Below are 13,490 nucleotides of genomic sequence, written 5' to 3'. Positions count from 1 at the left end.
GGAAACCCCTTCATTTCCTAAAGACCTCCATCAGATCACCCCTCAGTCTTCTCTTTTATCGAGATTAGAGCGCCAGCCTGCTTAATCTTTTCTCACACAAAGAGCCGAGCGGCTGGGTGCAGCCCACTGTCGGAGAGCCTGATTAAAGCTGGAGGCCGGCGCCATCCATCACCGCTCCGCTCCGCTCCACCTAACCTTACTACCGGAAGTACGGCGGAACCCCGCCCCTCTGGCCTGATTGACGGTTTCGCCCCACCCCCCCCCCCACACTTCTCAGCCAATGGGTTGCGGGAGACGTGGGGCCGCGGCGATTGTTGTGGGCGGGGCGCGTTGCCGCGCGACGAGCAGCAGGTTAGGCTGCGCGCGGCGCGGCCCCTCCCCCCTGCAGTCAGTCAGCGCTCGCGATCCCGCGCCCGCCCGCCCGCCCGGGGATTTTCCGCTGATTTTCGTCCCTCGCTATATTTCCGGTCGCTGCGGAACAGAAAAAACACAACGGCCGTTTGCGGATAATTCCCGGTCTCGTGTTTTGTGAAGCGGATGGAGGCGGCGCCGGGGCCGGGCGCCGTGTGAACGGCCCATTCGGTACGGTTAGTGAGTCGGTGTGAGAAGCCGGCCTTGGACTCCCGCGCCTCTCCGACCGACCGACTGACCTGACCGGACCGACCGACCGACCCGACTGACCGGCGGACCGGAGAGAGGGAGCTTTAAACCCGGCAACTAAACAATATTACCCGGTGCGAGGTGTGGGCCGGAGCCGCTTTTATCTCTCGGAGCTGAGAGATTTGTTAAAGGGATTAATTGCAGTTGGGAGTGAGGCGATGGAGAGCCGGCAGCCGGGGTGATGGGGGGCCGGGGTGATGGGGAGACGGGGTGATGGGGACGATGGGGTGATGGGGAGACGGGGTGATGGGGGGCCGGGGTGATGGGGAGACGGGGTGATGGGGAGACGGGGTGATGGGGACGATGGGGAGCCGGGGTGATGGGGACGATGGGGAGACGGGGTGATGGGGAGACGGGGTGATGGGGACGATGGGGAGCCGGGGTGATGGGGACGATGGGGAGACGGGGAGACGGGGTGATGGGGAGCCGGGGTGATGGGGAGACGGGGTGATCGGGGTCCGGGGAGCCCGTTGCGGGGATGGGGGTTGTGGAGAATCGGTTTGTCTTTGGTGCAAAAGGCGGGTGTTTAATTTTCCAGACCGGGCACACTCTCAGCTGGGAAAACAAAGGCTTTATCCATCTGACATGTTCTCATACTTCAACTGTCATTTTTTTGTGGTCTAAATGTCTGCTGATTTTGTGCAGCGATAACTGTCCAAAGGGGGTCTGTTTCATGTGTAACGTTGATCACTGTTTACTTATTTTTCCTGGTTATCAGCTTTGTGTTAGTTGTAATCTGTTGTTGTGCAAACTTCTTTAACGAACTAGCGCATACTTAAAAAATAAAAAGTCGGGCGACGAGTCGTTTTTTTACAGTAATGAATAGTGCACGTTATGTTTCAAAGGCAGGCCCCAAAGCATTACAGACATGGTGAAATGCAGACATTTCTCAATTATGTATTGTGCAGAAATGTTTAGATCGCCATTTACTGCAATAGTTAGTACACAGGAAGATGAAGATAAATAACATGCACGCCTAGCTATTGAGATTGAACTGTCGGAAGTCGTATTCAATTTTTTAACAATGACATATAGAAAAAATAAAAGGAAAATAGATTTTTAAAAATAAGTCAGTTTAAATATTTCGGTAAAGTAGTCCACTGCTTCTGTAAGCCTATGTTGTCGTCTCTGTCAGGTTTTTTTTTGCTAACGGCAAACCGGCAGTTGCATGCAAACTATCCTGTTTGCATTTTATTTTAAACTTATATCCATCTGTCATTTGTCTCAGTTTCCAGGCCCGATGATTCAACGTCATTTAACCCAAGAGGAATGACTACATGAATTGACAGCAACTTCCTGCCACAGTCATGCAGGTTACTGGAGAACTTTGCAATCCACACTGGAATGTGTCATCCTATTTGTGATTTCTTTAAAAAATGAACAATGAGAAAGAAATGTTATCCCTCATAAAGGATCTACCCTTCTACTTCTAATTTATAAATTTGGAATACCTAAGTTGTGTACTGTACCTGAACCCATCTGACCAAAAACAACAGTACGAATAATCATGGCTTCGGTTTGGAAACGACTGCAACGTGTAGGGAAGCATGCATCCAAGTTCCAATTTGTGGCTTCATACCAAGAATTAATGGTAGAGTGCACAAAGAAATGGTAAGTATAATAAATTTATTGTTGTATTAGATTGTAAGTGGTGATGTTGGCAAGCAGCCATCCCTTCCTGCCACTAACGATGTGATTTATTCTCTGCAAAGACCAGCTCTCACGATGGGAATTGGGCGGGGTTGAGAAATCTCAGTTGTTGAGCGAGAGCTGGAGGGACACGGCCTTGCTTTTGTTTTATTAAAATCATAAATGGGGTTCATATCATTAGCAGATTGGTAATGATCATCTTACAGCTTTTGGAATGCTCTGGATTTGAATTTCATTTGTGATTTATTACTGCCAAATAAGCTTTTTCTACTCTGGCAAGGGACTGTCACATAGAGAAATTGGGGTGCTTCAGCTCACAGGTTCTCTTTCATTTGCAATAATAGTAATACCATCATCATTTGTCACTGACCATTCAGCATTAATATATAACGTACCTTTGTACTCATATTCCATTGTCTTAGGAGTCCACATCTTTTTGTATTACCAGCTGCCCAAGAGTGAGGAAAAGATTAACACCAAGACCGATGATATAATAATATACAGAAAGTTGTTGGAACATGGATAGTTTTGCCACAGTGAGCAGTTGAGGCAGAGATCATTACATTTTAAAAAAATGGACAAACATTTAAAGCAGAGGAAGATACAGGGTAATGGGGAGAGAGCTAGGGGCAGGATTATTTTTTGATTACTCTAGCGAAGAACTGGCACAGACATAATGAGCCAAGTTGCCTCTTTCTGTGCTGTAAATGTCACTGGTTCTATAACAGCAGTTGAAGAGACAGTATAGTGTTAATCTTGATGTTGTATTCTCTCCATCTCAGATTAATGTACTACATATTCTTTTTGAAGGTCATTCTACTCTTTGTAGACCAGCCAGTGGTCTCTCCAGGGGCTAGACATCTTATCTAGGGACTAGTAACTTGAAAAACAAGAAAGATAGTCCAATGTAAATGTTACTGTTTACTAGTCAGAGTGTTGCAAAGGCAGTAAGGGACACATTTAAACAGACAGGCTCTGCATTGAGTTTATAAGTCAGAAGTTCTAATGAGATCAGTAGTTCGGCAGCTGATGGGAAAACTGGAATTGAATGTGTACTGCTTTTGGTGCCCACCTCTGTAGCCAGGGAAGATGGTTGGCAGGGAGGGAATGTTTTTTGCCAGCTGTTTCAGGTCTGTGGCAGTTCCAGACCTGGATTTGTGGGTGGGTGCATGTGGGAGCTATAAGCTTGCAGATCAATTGATTGATCATCTGTTGCCAGCAAGAGTAAGAGAGGTGACTGATGCCGGGAATACTGAGACGTGTGGGTGGGTGGAGTTAATGCCCCATTAGGGCAGATAATCAATGTTTCACTACATTGTGAAAACTCACTTAAAACATTTCTTATCTCCTGATGGTTTTAATGAATGTTCCAATGTGTTTTATCCTGGAATAGTGACATTAATCTGATTAAGATACAAGTATATGTTATACTTTAACCAGTTCTCTGTTCCCTATTCTGGCATAAAATCTCCTTTGTTACAACAATAACATTTGTTACAACCATATTTACATTGTGACCGACAGAATTAAAAAAAATTGAATGTAAATATATAGTGGTCCTTAGTTTATCTAAAAACACTTTGAAATTTGCACTCATTCAGTGCTGTTTACTGTTTTAAGGAAAAACTGTTTGAGAAAACTTGCATTGAGAAGGATTGCTGAAATATTAAAACTGTTGTCCAATTTTCTCAATCAGCTCTTAACTGTTACTGTATAAATGTAAACAATTTTACAACACCAAGTTATAGTCCAGCAATTTTATTTTAAATTCACAAGCTTTCGGAGGCTTCCTCCTTCCTCAGGTGTATAAATGAACTGCAACCCTAGTTCAAATATCATGTTTTGTAACCAAAACATTTTATACCATGCTTGTGTGTTTATTTGTATAATTTCAAGATTAGAAACCAAGTCCAGAACAGAATTATTCAAAGAAGTAAAGTTTAATCTTTTTCCAAACATTTCCACTGTATTGTCACCTCATCTAGGTACATGTCTGTCATTGGAAAAAGGTTGTTGCTGCTATTGGTATATTCAGATCCATAGTGACCTGAGGCACAGATCAGTACAAAACTGACTGAAACAAATTTTAATTGTTCAGAATGTTTGTGTGAATTCTTTGTTCTAATAGGCTTGCAGGGGCAACTGATTATTTAGCTGTCTCAATGTGAACATGTATCCCTACATTATGAAATATAAACAGTAACTTGTTGCATGTAGAGGTATGGATATGTTCTAAACTATGAACAATATCATTCAAATGGTTTACCAGTCACTTGAATCCCAAGAGTGTTTAAAAGACTTGAGCATGATCTTAGACATCTATCCTTGTGTATAGTTTTTAAAAACACTTTTGGATTCTTCGATTGTAGCTGGAAAATTGTGCTATCCAGATCCATGTTGTGCCCACAGGAAATGCTTTACATCGTGATGCTAATTGAGAGTTAAAATTAGGTCAGTTGACAGGAAGAGAAGGGTTTATTGATAAATAATACTGGTTTATAGAGAAGAGCAGATCCCTTGGAATGATTACAAGCATTTACCTGATCAGGGAATTTAGATGATATGTTAAATCATGAGAGCAAAGTTAGATGAATTTGTAGCAGGCATCTGAACCCTAGAGAGATATCAACTTTTAAATTACATCAAGATGCTTGTTTTTTTTGTTAAAGTATGCTATGATTTTCATAGTATGCTTTAACTAGATTGTTATGGTATCAGTGTGGTCATTATCAGCCAATTCACTCCATATCATGAATGTATAATGGTGTTCATTGTAAAGATTTAATACAATCATTGCAAGTTAATTGAAGTATTTCTGCAGTTGATTACCAGGAAGTTATATGGGTGTGAAGAAGCCACATTGATTAAAGAAGAATGCTTTCTATGAGGAAGTACAGTTTACACAGCAATATTCAGCCTGTACTAAATTATTTAACGGGTGACCACTTCAATTTGGCATCCTGAAATAAAAATAACGTAAGTCTTTCTGAATGTCTGCAGACACTCAGCCAAGTGGACATCATATGTGAAGGTCAAACTCCAAATTGAAATGTTCCCATTATAGTACAGTATAGTATTAGTGAGTAATATTTCTGCAAACATTTTAATTAAAAATATGTGAGGAGGGAGCATTTTGCATTGCAGCACTCCATCCTTTATGATTTGAGATCTTTTTGTGATGAGAATGACTGCAAGTGAATAATTCTAATGCAGAATTTAATCCTGCATCAATAGCTTCTTGAATGGTGTATAGTGTGCAGTGAGGTTTATTGCCTCTTAAAGCTCTAGTCTTTGGTCCCTCTCCTCTTCATCATTTACATGCTAACTCTTGGTGACATCATCTGCAAGCACAGGGTTAGCTTCTACATGTGCACTGATGACACCCAGTTATACTTCTGTGCCTTCACCATTGACTTGCAGTAATGGTATGTACTGTTGATCTTATAGTGCATCATGTGGAGCACACTACCAGTTTGGATTCACTGTGATAGCCATTGTTAGCAAAAAAAAGTGGAACCCAAAATAGAATTAAAAAATCCTGTAAAATTTATAACATTTTAAAAAAATGATTAACCCTGGAATGATTTCAAGCCAATAATCTAATCCTGGGATTCACATATGTTTAGCTTTTCTGTTTATGACAGTATTGTTTTATAGTTTTTGATATCCTGTCTAACACATCTGTATTGTTGTGCAAGATATTTTGACTATAGTCTCAGTTTATCTAGTATGACAAATGGTACTGGTATAGTTGATATAAAAATGATTACTTATTACAGGTTAAAGATGGTGCTCTGAACTTTGGTTCATGAGAGCAGAAAGGGATGCAGAAATGCATGATTCAATAAACTTGCAAAAGCAGTAAATAAATCTTTTTGAGTACATACTGAATCTTGTGGAGATTTATAAGGATCTGAATGTTCTCATCAACACTAACCTCAGCTATGGTGCTAATCAATATCAAACTATATAAATTCTTAGTTCATTTAATCAAGACTAGTTAATAAACATTTTCTTGGAGATAGTAATTTTCTATGATTTTTAAAAAACTGTTGACAGAGGTGACTGGGTTTTACAAGTATATTACAAGTATATTATGAATAATGACACTTCAAATCATTTGTGTATATTTTGGGGCAGTAAAGAGAAGGAAATGACTTCATTCGGTACAGTTGATGAGAAGAGACCGTTACTCAAAATGGTGATATTGGGAAAATGGAAGGAGAGAACAAGCATTGATGGGATATCTGAAATGGGTAGATGGGAGCACTGGTGAAAAATTAGTTTTTAGCTAAAGGAGGTCGTCTACTTTTGGGGGTACTTCAGAAGAGGATTATGTCTATCTCCTTGAAATAATACAACATGTAAACTGTTTTAACCTTGTCTGTTTCTCTCCAATGAGAAGATTTCAGTTCAATGCTCACATGAAGTAAATTAAGTCTCAGCATATGCATGTCATTTTATGAATATGTAGGTTAAATTCATTTACAAAAAATAGTAAGTGTGGATTGAGATTTATGTTTTCTTTTGTTTTTTTCCCTCCTTTTTTGTGCTTGATGAAATGAGGGATATTAGTATTGGGCGATGGAATTCTTCCCATGTCCACCACCCAGTGTTAACATCATGCACTCCCAGGTCAGGTGTAGCCCCAAACCCAGAAAAGCATCCTCAACTGCAACAGTGTGACATTTCTGCCATTTTGCACCAGCCATCTTTTGGTCTGTTTGAGTGAGATTGCCAATTGTTGTTGAGTTAGGGACAGTTTTGTGCTGAAGGTGCATGGCCTGGATTGAGACTACCGAAATTAATTTCACAAAGACCTTATAACCAGCAGGCAAGATTTATGTTTATTGTTTAACTAGTCAATCTTCCTTGGCATTGCACATGGGAAGTTAAGACTGAGTGTAGACTTTAGGTGAAATAGGGTTAGAGGGCCTGGAGACGATATTTAGACTCATTTTAAAGTCATACATTCTGACTTTTTTATTTCTATTATAAATTCCTTTCTCTGCATTTATAATAGAAACTACCAATGTAAACTTGACACACTGTAATTAGACCCTCCTGCCAGTGGTGGCTCTGCATTACCTCCATAGGGGGAGGGTATAATTACAGTGTGACAATTTTCCAGAGGATGCTTTCATTATAAATGTGGGTGTAGGAATTTATAATGGAAAAGTTGACAGGAAGTTTCTGCAGAAGTAAGATTGCTAATATATAGATATTTCTCTTAGCCAAAATCAAGGTGAAGTTTCTATGTTTACCATTTGTGAAAGCTGAGATTGCATTCAGATAATTGAAGTTCTACCAGATTATGTTGTGAGATAAGACATATGTGGTGTCTCATCACAGTGTCATTGTGAATTTACTTTGGAATATCTTATTGATATGTTTAAGGAAAATAGTTTTTTATTCATTCATGGGATGTGGGTATGGCTGGCAAGGCCAGCATTTATTGCTCATCTCTAATTGCCCTTGAGGACGTGGTGGTGAGCTGCCGTCTTGAGCGAGATTGTACTACGGAGTGGCTTGCTAGGCCGTTTCAGAGGGCAGTTAAGAATCAATCACACTGCTGTGGGTCTGGAGTCACATATAGGCCAGACTGTGTAAGGACGGCAGGTTTCCTTCCATGAAGGACATTAGTGAACATAGATGAGTTTTTATGACAATCCAGTAGTTTCACGGTCACCGTTACTGATACTAGCTTTTTATTTAATTAATTGAATTTAAATTCCTCAGCTGCGTGGCGGGATTTGAACACATTTCTCCGGATTATTAGTCTGGACCTCTGGATTACTAGTCCAGTAACATAACTACTATGCTACCATACCAGTTGATTGCAAACTAAAGAAATATTCATATCAGCTAAACTGAAACCGAAGACCCAATATATGGATAATTTGTCCTAACAGTAGGACCATGTATTGGAGAGGTTTTGAAAAGTTCGCTCTAATACTTGAGGACACAGGAAATTAGTTGCTACATCCTAAAAGTTCAATGTATTTGTATTTTTAATATTTTGTAGGATTTTTCAAATGTTTGAGTAGAGGTACTGAAGACCTTTTTTTCCAAAGTGGTTCTGAGTTCCCATTGAAAATTATGGAAATTATAATGGAATTTCTTTATTTTTAACTGGAAATGGTTGAAAGTGCAGTAATTAATGGAAAAAAAAGTTTCCCCAGATCTTTTTTAATGCCAGTTGAATTATAATTGATTTTACAGCAAGTTGCTAACATCTAATTACCTAAAATCTATACCGGCAGTGCTGCTTTGTTTTAAAACTCCAATCATGTTTGCATAAAGTTCCTTACAGATATGTATGATCCTTTTAATGTGAATGATTAAGTCTAAATGCATGTAATAAATTATACAGAAGGTAAGTAAATATATATCATTTCTCATATTTCAATATAACAACTTAGATGCTGCAAGTCCCTTTTAAAATGCTGTCACACAGTGAGTTGCAATAAAGGAGATTGTTATGAATTATGTTTAAACATACACTCCTGGGAATTCTCAGACAATTGGAATCTGTGGATTTTGTTTTTGTGTTTGAAAGACTTAAAATGTTATACATTTCAGATTACTGTTGCCCCCTATCTTTCTTTACAGCTGTAATAATATATACTAGACTTAAGTGATTTTGTAAAAATCTGTTTTGAGTTACGTTTTTGAAGTCTGAATTTCTCTTAATTCTACAAATAAATTGCACCACTAAACATAGAATTTTGGCTGTTTGAAAAAAAAAGTTTTAAATCTGATGCCAAAGCCATTGTGAAGATGCTATGTTTACAATTTTTGACAGCTCAGATCTCACTCATTCTACCAGATTATGTTGTGAGATAAGATCTTGTTGATTGACCTGTTGTCTCCTTCCTCTTCCATACAAATGTGATTAAGCTCTACAACAATAACAACAACTTGCATTTATATAGCACCTTTAACGTAGTAAAACACCCCAAGGCGCTTCACAGGAGTGATTATCAAACAAAATTTGACATTGAGCCATGTAAGGAGATATTAGGATAGGTGCCCAAAGCTTGATCAAAGAGGTAAGTTTTAAGGAGCATCTTAAAGGAGGAGAGAGAGGGTGAGAGGTTTAGGGTGGGAATTCCAGAGCTCGGGACCTAGGCAACTGAAGGCACGACCGCCAATGGTGGTGCGATTAAATTCGGGGATGCGCAAAAGGCCAGAATTGGAGGAGCGAAGAGATCTTGGAGGGTTGTAGGGCTGGAGGAGGTTACAGAGAAAGGGAGGGGCGAGGCCATGGAGGGAGTTGAAAACAAGGATGAGAATTTTAAAATCAAGGCGTTCCTGGACCGGGTGCCAATGTAGGTCAGCGAGCACAGGGGCGATAGGAGAACGGGACTTGGTGCGGGTTAGGATATGGGCAGCAGAGTTTTTGATGAGCTGAAGTTTATGGAGGGTGGAAGATGGGAGGCCAGCCAGGAGAGCATTGGAATAGTCGAAACTAGAGGTAACAAAGGCATGGATGAGGGTTTCAGCAGCAGATGAGCTAAGGCAGGGACGGAGATGGGCGATGTTACGGAGGTGGAAGTAGGCGGTCTTGGTGATGGAGCAGATATGTGGTCGGAAGCTCATCTCAGGGTCACTTAGGACGCCAAGGTTGCGAACGGCCTGGTTCAGCCTCAGACACTGGCTAGGTAGAGGGACAGAGTCGGTGGCTAGGGAATGGAGCTTGTGGCGGGGACCAAAGACAATGGCTTTGGTCTTCTCACTATTTAGTTGGAGGAAATTTTTGCTCATCCAGTACTGGATGTCGGACAAGCAGTGTGACAAATGAGAGACAGTGGAGGGGTCAAGAGAGGTGATGATGAGGTCGAGCTGGGTGTTATCAGTGTACATGTGGAATCTGACATTGTGTTTTCGGATGATGTCGCCAAGGAGCAGCATGTAGATGAGAAATAGGAGGGGGCCAAGGATAGATCCTTAGGGGACTACTGAAGTATCTGTGCAGGAGCGGGAAGTGAAGCCATTGCAGGTGATTCTCTGGCTGTGACTGGATAGATAAGAATTGAACCAGGTGAGCGCAGTCCCACCCAGCTGGACGACGGATGAGAGGTGTTGGAGGAGGATGGTGTGGTCATCCATGTCAAAGGCTGCAGACAGATCGAGAAGGATGAGGAGGGATAGTTTACCATGGTCACAGTCACATAGAATGTCACTTGTAATTTTGATAAGGGCTGTTTCAGTAATGTGGCGGGGGCGAAAACCTGATTGGAGGGATTCAAACATGGAGTTGCGGGAAAGATGAGCATTTGGGAGGCGACAACACTTTCAAAGATTTTGGAGGAAAGGGAGGTTGGAGATGGGAAGGTAGTTTGCAATGTCAGAGGGGTCAAAGGTGGGTTTTTTGAGGAGAGGGTGATGATGACTCTGGAAGGTATGTAATGAAAAAAGGGTGTTTAGCTCATCAGGTCTGTCCTTTCATAAAGTGTGTATAGTTTGCCCTGTAGTGGATACTATGAGATGTATTTAATCTAAAAGAGATAAAGCACAGATAAATTATGAAATATCTCATTGACCGCTCTTGAGGTAGACTTGCAAATCTTAAATATTTCTTTGCTACATCCGTGATCAGTTAGGTTCCATGGATGACATTTCCATGATTATAGCAGCACAGGAAGTACAGTTTCGTAGCATATGTAATCATCATGTGCAGTTACTTTGCAATCTTCGGTTCCATTCTTAAACAGATGATGGTCCTGATGCTTTTGATGAAAAGAGCTGATCACAACAGAAACTGATTTTGCAGTTGTGGGAAGTTACTGGAACCTATCATCAAGGTCAGCATGGATTTGTGAAGAGTAGGCCATGTCTGACTAATCTAGTTGAATTTTTTGAGGAGATCACTAACAAGGTGGACAGGGGAGTGTCGATGGATGTTGTCCATATGAACTTCCGGAAGGCATTTGATAAGGTTCCGCACGAGATTATTAGCAAAAATTAGAGCATGTGGAATTGGAGGTAACCTTAGGACATAGGTTGAAAATTGGTTGGGAGATAGGAGGCACTGAGTGGGGATAATGGAAATGTATTCTGATTGATGGAATGTGACAAGTGGTGTTCTCCAGGGATCTGTACTGGGGTCTCAGCTTTTCATCATATATATTAATGACTTGGATGAAGGAAATAGAGAGTTGTATATCCAAGTTTGCAGATGACACTAAGTTAGGGAAACAGTAAGTTGTGTAGAAGGGAACAGGAAGTTACAATGGGACATAGACAGATTAAGTGAATGGGCAAAACTGTGGCAGATGGAGTTCAATGTGGGGTAGTGTAAGGAAATCCACTTTGGTTCCAAGAAACACAAATTAGAATATTTTCTAAATGGTGAGAGACTAGAAACTGGAGGAGCAAAGGGATTTGGATGTTCAGGTACACAAATCACTAAAATCTAGTGGACAGGTACAAAAACTAACCAAAAAAGCTAATGGAATGTTCGGTTTTATCTCGTGGATTGGAATTCACTAGTGAGGGAGTGATGCTTCATTGGTACAGTGCCTTGGTTAGACCCCATCTGGAGTATTGCACTCAGTTCTGGGAACTGCACCTCAAGATGGATATATTGGCTCTAGATAGGATACAGCGCAGCTTTACCAAAATGATATCAGGGTTAAAAGGGTTAAATTATGAGGACAGGTTGCATAAACCTGGGTTGTGTCCCTTGAGTTTAGAAGGTTGAAGGATGATCTAATTGAGGTGTTTAAAATGATAAAAGGATTTGATAGAGTAGATACAGAGAAGCTATTTTCTCTGGTGGAGGAATCCAGAACAAGGGGGCACAATGTTAAAATTAGATCTATGCCATTCAGGAGTGAAATCAGGAGGCACTTTTCCACCCAAAGGGTATTGGAAATGTGGAACTCTCTTTCCCCCAAAGGGCTGTGGATTCTGGGGGTCAATTGAAATTTTCAAGACTGAGATTGAGGGATTTTTATTGGGTGAGGGTATCAAGGGATATGGATCAAAAGCGGATAAATGAAGTTGAGGTACAGATCAGCCAAGATCTAACTAAATGGAAAACAGGCTCGAGGCGCTCAATGACCTACTCCTGTTCCTGTGTTCCTATGGAGCCTCTTTCACAAACCTACGAGTCAATAGGAGAAAAATATTTCTTCTAATCCGTAATCTCAGTTGATGTTTTTTAATTTTATACTCTTGTGAAGACTCAACGTTAAATAAACTGCCTAATCTATATTATTCATTCCCCAGGTACTTAAAGACGTTGATTACATTAAATTGCATACAGTATTCCAAATATTTCCTCACCACTGATCTATGTAAAATTTCAGTGAATGATCAATCCTGATCTTTTCCACCTTTCCAATATTGTACTTACATTTATCTATATTAAAAGACATCTTTTTCCATATTAAAATCCTAGTTCCAAACCCTCTCCTGACCTCCATCACGTTGATGAGTATATTGTTGCTCCTGTTTGCTATCATTCCAAACTGGAGAATTTCACTGTCCCTTACCTTAATGTAATTCATCTGACATTTCCCTTCCATCCTAGACTTCTCTCACTATCTCTGGTTATTTACAGACATCTGTTACATACTCTTACATCTACCCTACTTTATGTTTCTACCCACCTTGCCCCCATACCTGTAAGGAGTGCATTTCTTTCTCCCAGTAGCTCAGTCTCCGTTACATCTGCTCTGATGACTCCATCTTTCACACCAGAGCTTCTAAAATGTTCTTCAGCCAAAGCTTTCCCTCATCTGTGATCAGTAGGCCCCTTAACTATAATATCTGCTCCAATTCCTGTGCCTCCACTCTCACATTCACCTGCTTCTCTCAGCAATAACAGGGTCTCTCTCCACTATCCTTGCCTTTCATCGAACTAGTCTCCACATCCTCCAGATCATCTTCAACCATCTACGATATTCTCTTGCCATCAAGCACATCTTTCTCTCCGCTCCCCTGTCTGCTTTCTGGCAGGACTGTTCCCTCAGGGATACCCTTGTTCACTGTTATCACCCCATTTCTGGTTTCTCTTTCTCAAGCATCTTCAATAGGAGCAGGAGTAGGTCATTCGGCCCTTCGAGCTTGCTCCGCCATTCAATATGATCATGGCTGATCCTCTATCTCAATACCATATTTCCACTCTCTCCCATACCCCTTGATGCCTTTTGTGTCCAGAAATCAATCTA

General features: G+C 40.8%; 1 protein-coding gene across 3 annotated transcripts in view; it reads left to right on the top strand.

Annotated features, from left to right (window-relative positions):
• The first annotated feature begins 421 nt into the window (after positions 1–421).
• ehbp1 (EH domain binding protein 1) overlaps positions 422–13,490 on the top strand; it is a 377,463-nt gene continuing 364,394 nt past the window's right edge. For 2 of the 3 annotated variants that reach the window (XM_067989531.1, XM_067989529.1), the window contains exons 1-2: positions 422–582; positions 1,889–2,271. In XM_067989531.1, coding sequence (XP_067845632.1) covers positions 2,168–2,271 — 104 coding nt within the window. In that variant the 5' untranslated portion in view covers positions 422–582; positions 1,889–2,167. Of the gene's footprint in view, positions 583–819; positions 839–1,888; positions 2,272–13,490 lie in introns of those variants that run through there. The other variant, XM_067989530.1, reaches the window with a different exon arrangement.

This window comes from Heptranchias perlo, chromosome 8 (assembly GCF_035084215.1).
Source record: "Heptranchias perlo isolate sHepPer1 chromosome 8, sHepPer1.hap1, whole genome shotgun sequence".
NCBI lineage: Eukaryota > Metazoa > Chordata > Chondrichthyes > Hexanchiformes > Hexanchidae > Heptranchias > Heptranchias perlo.
Note: the sequence above shows the minus strand (reverse complement) of the source record. Positions and strands in the feature narration are given on the sequence as shown.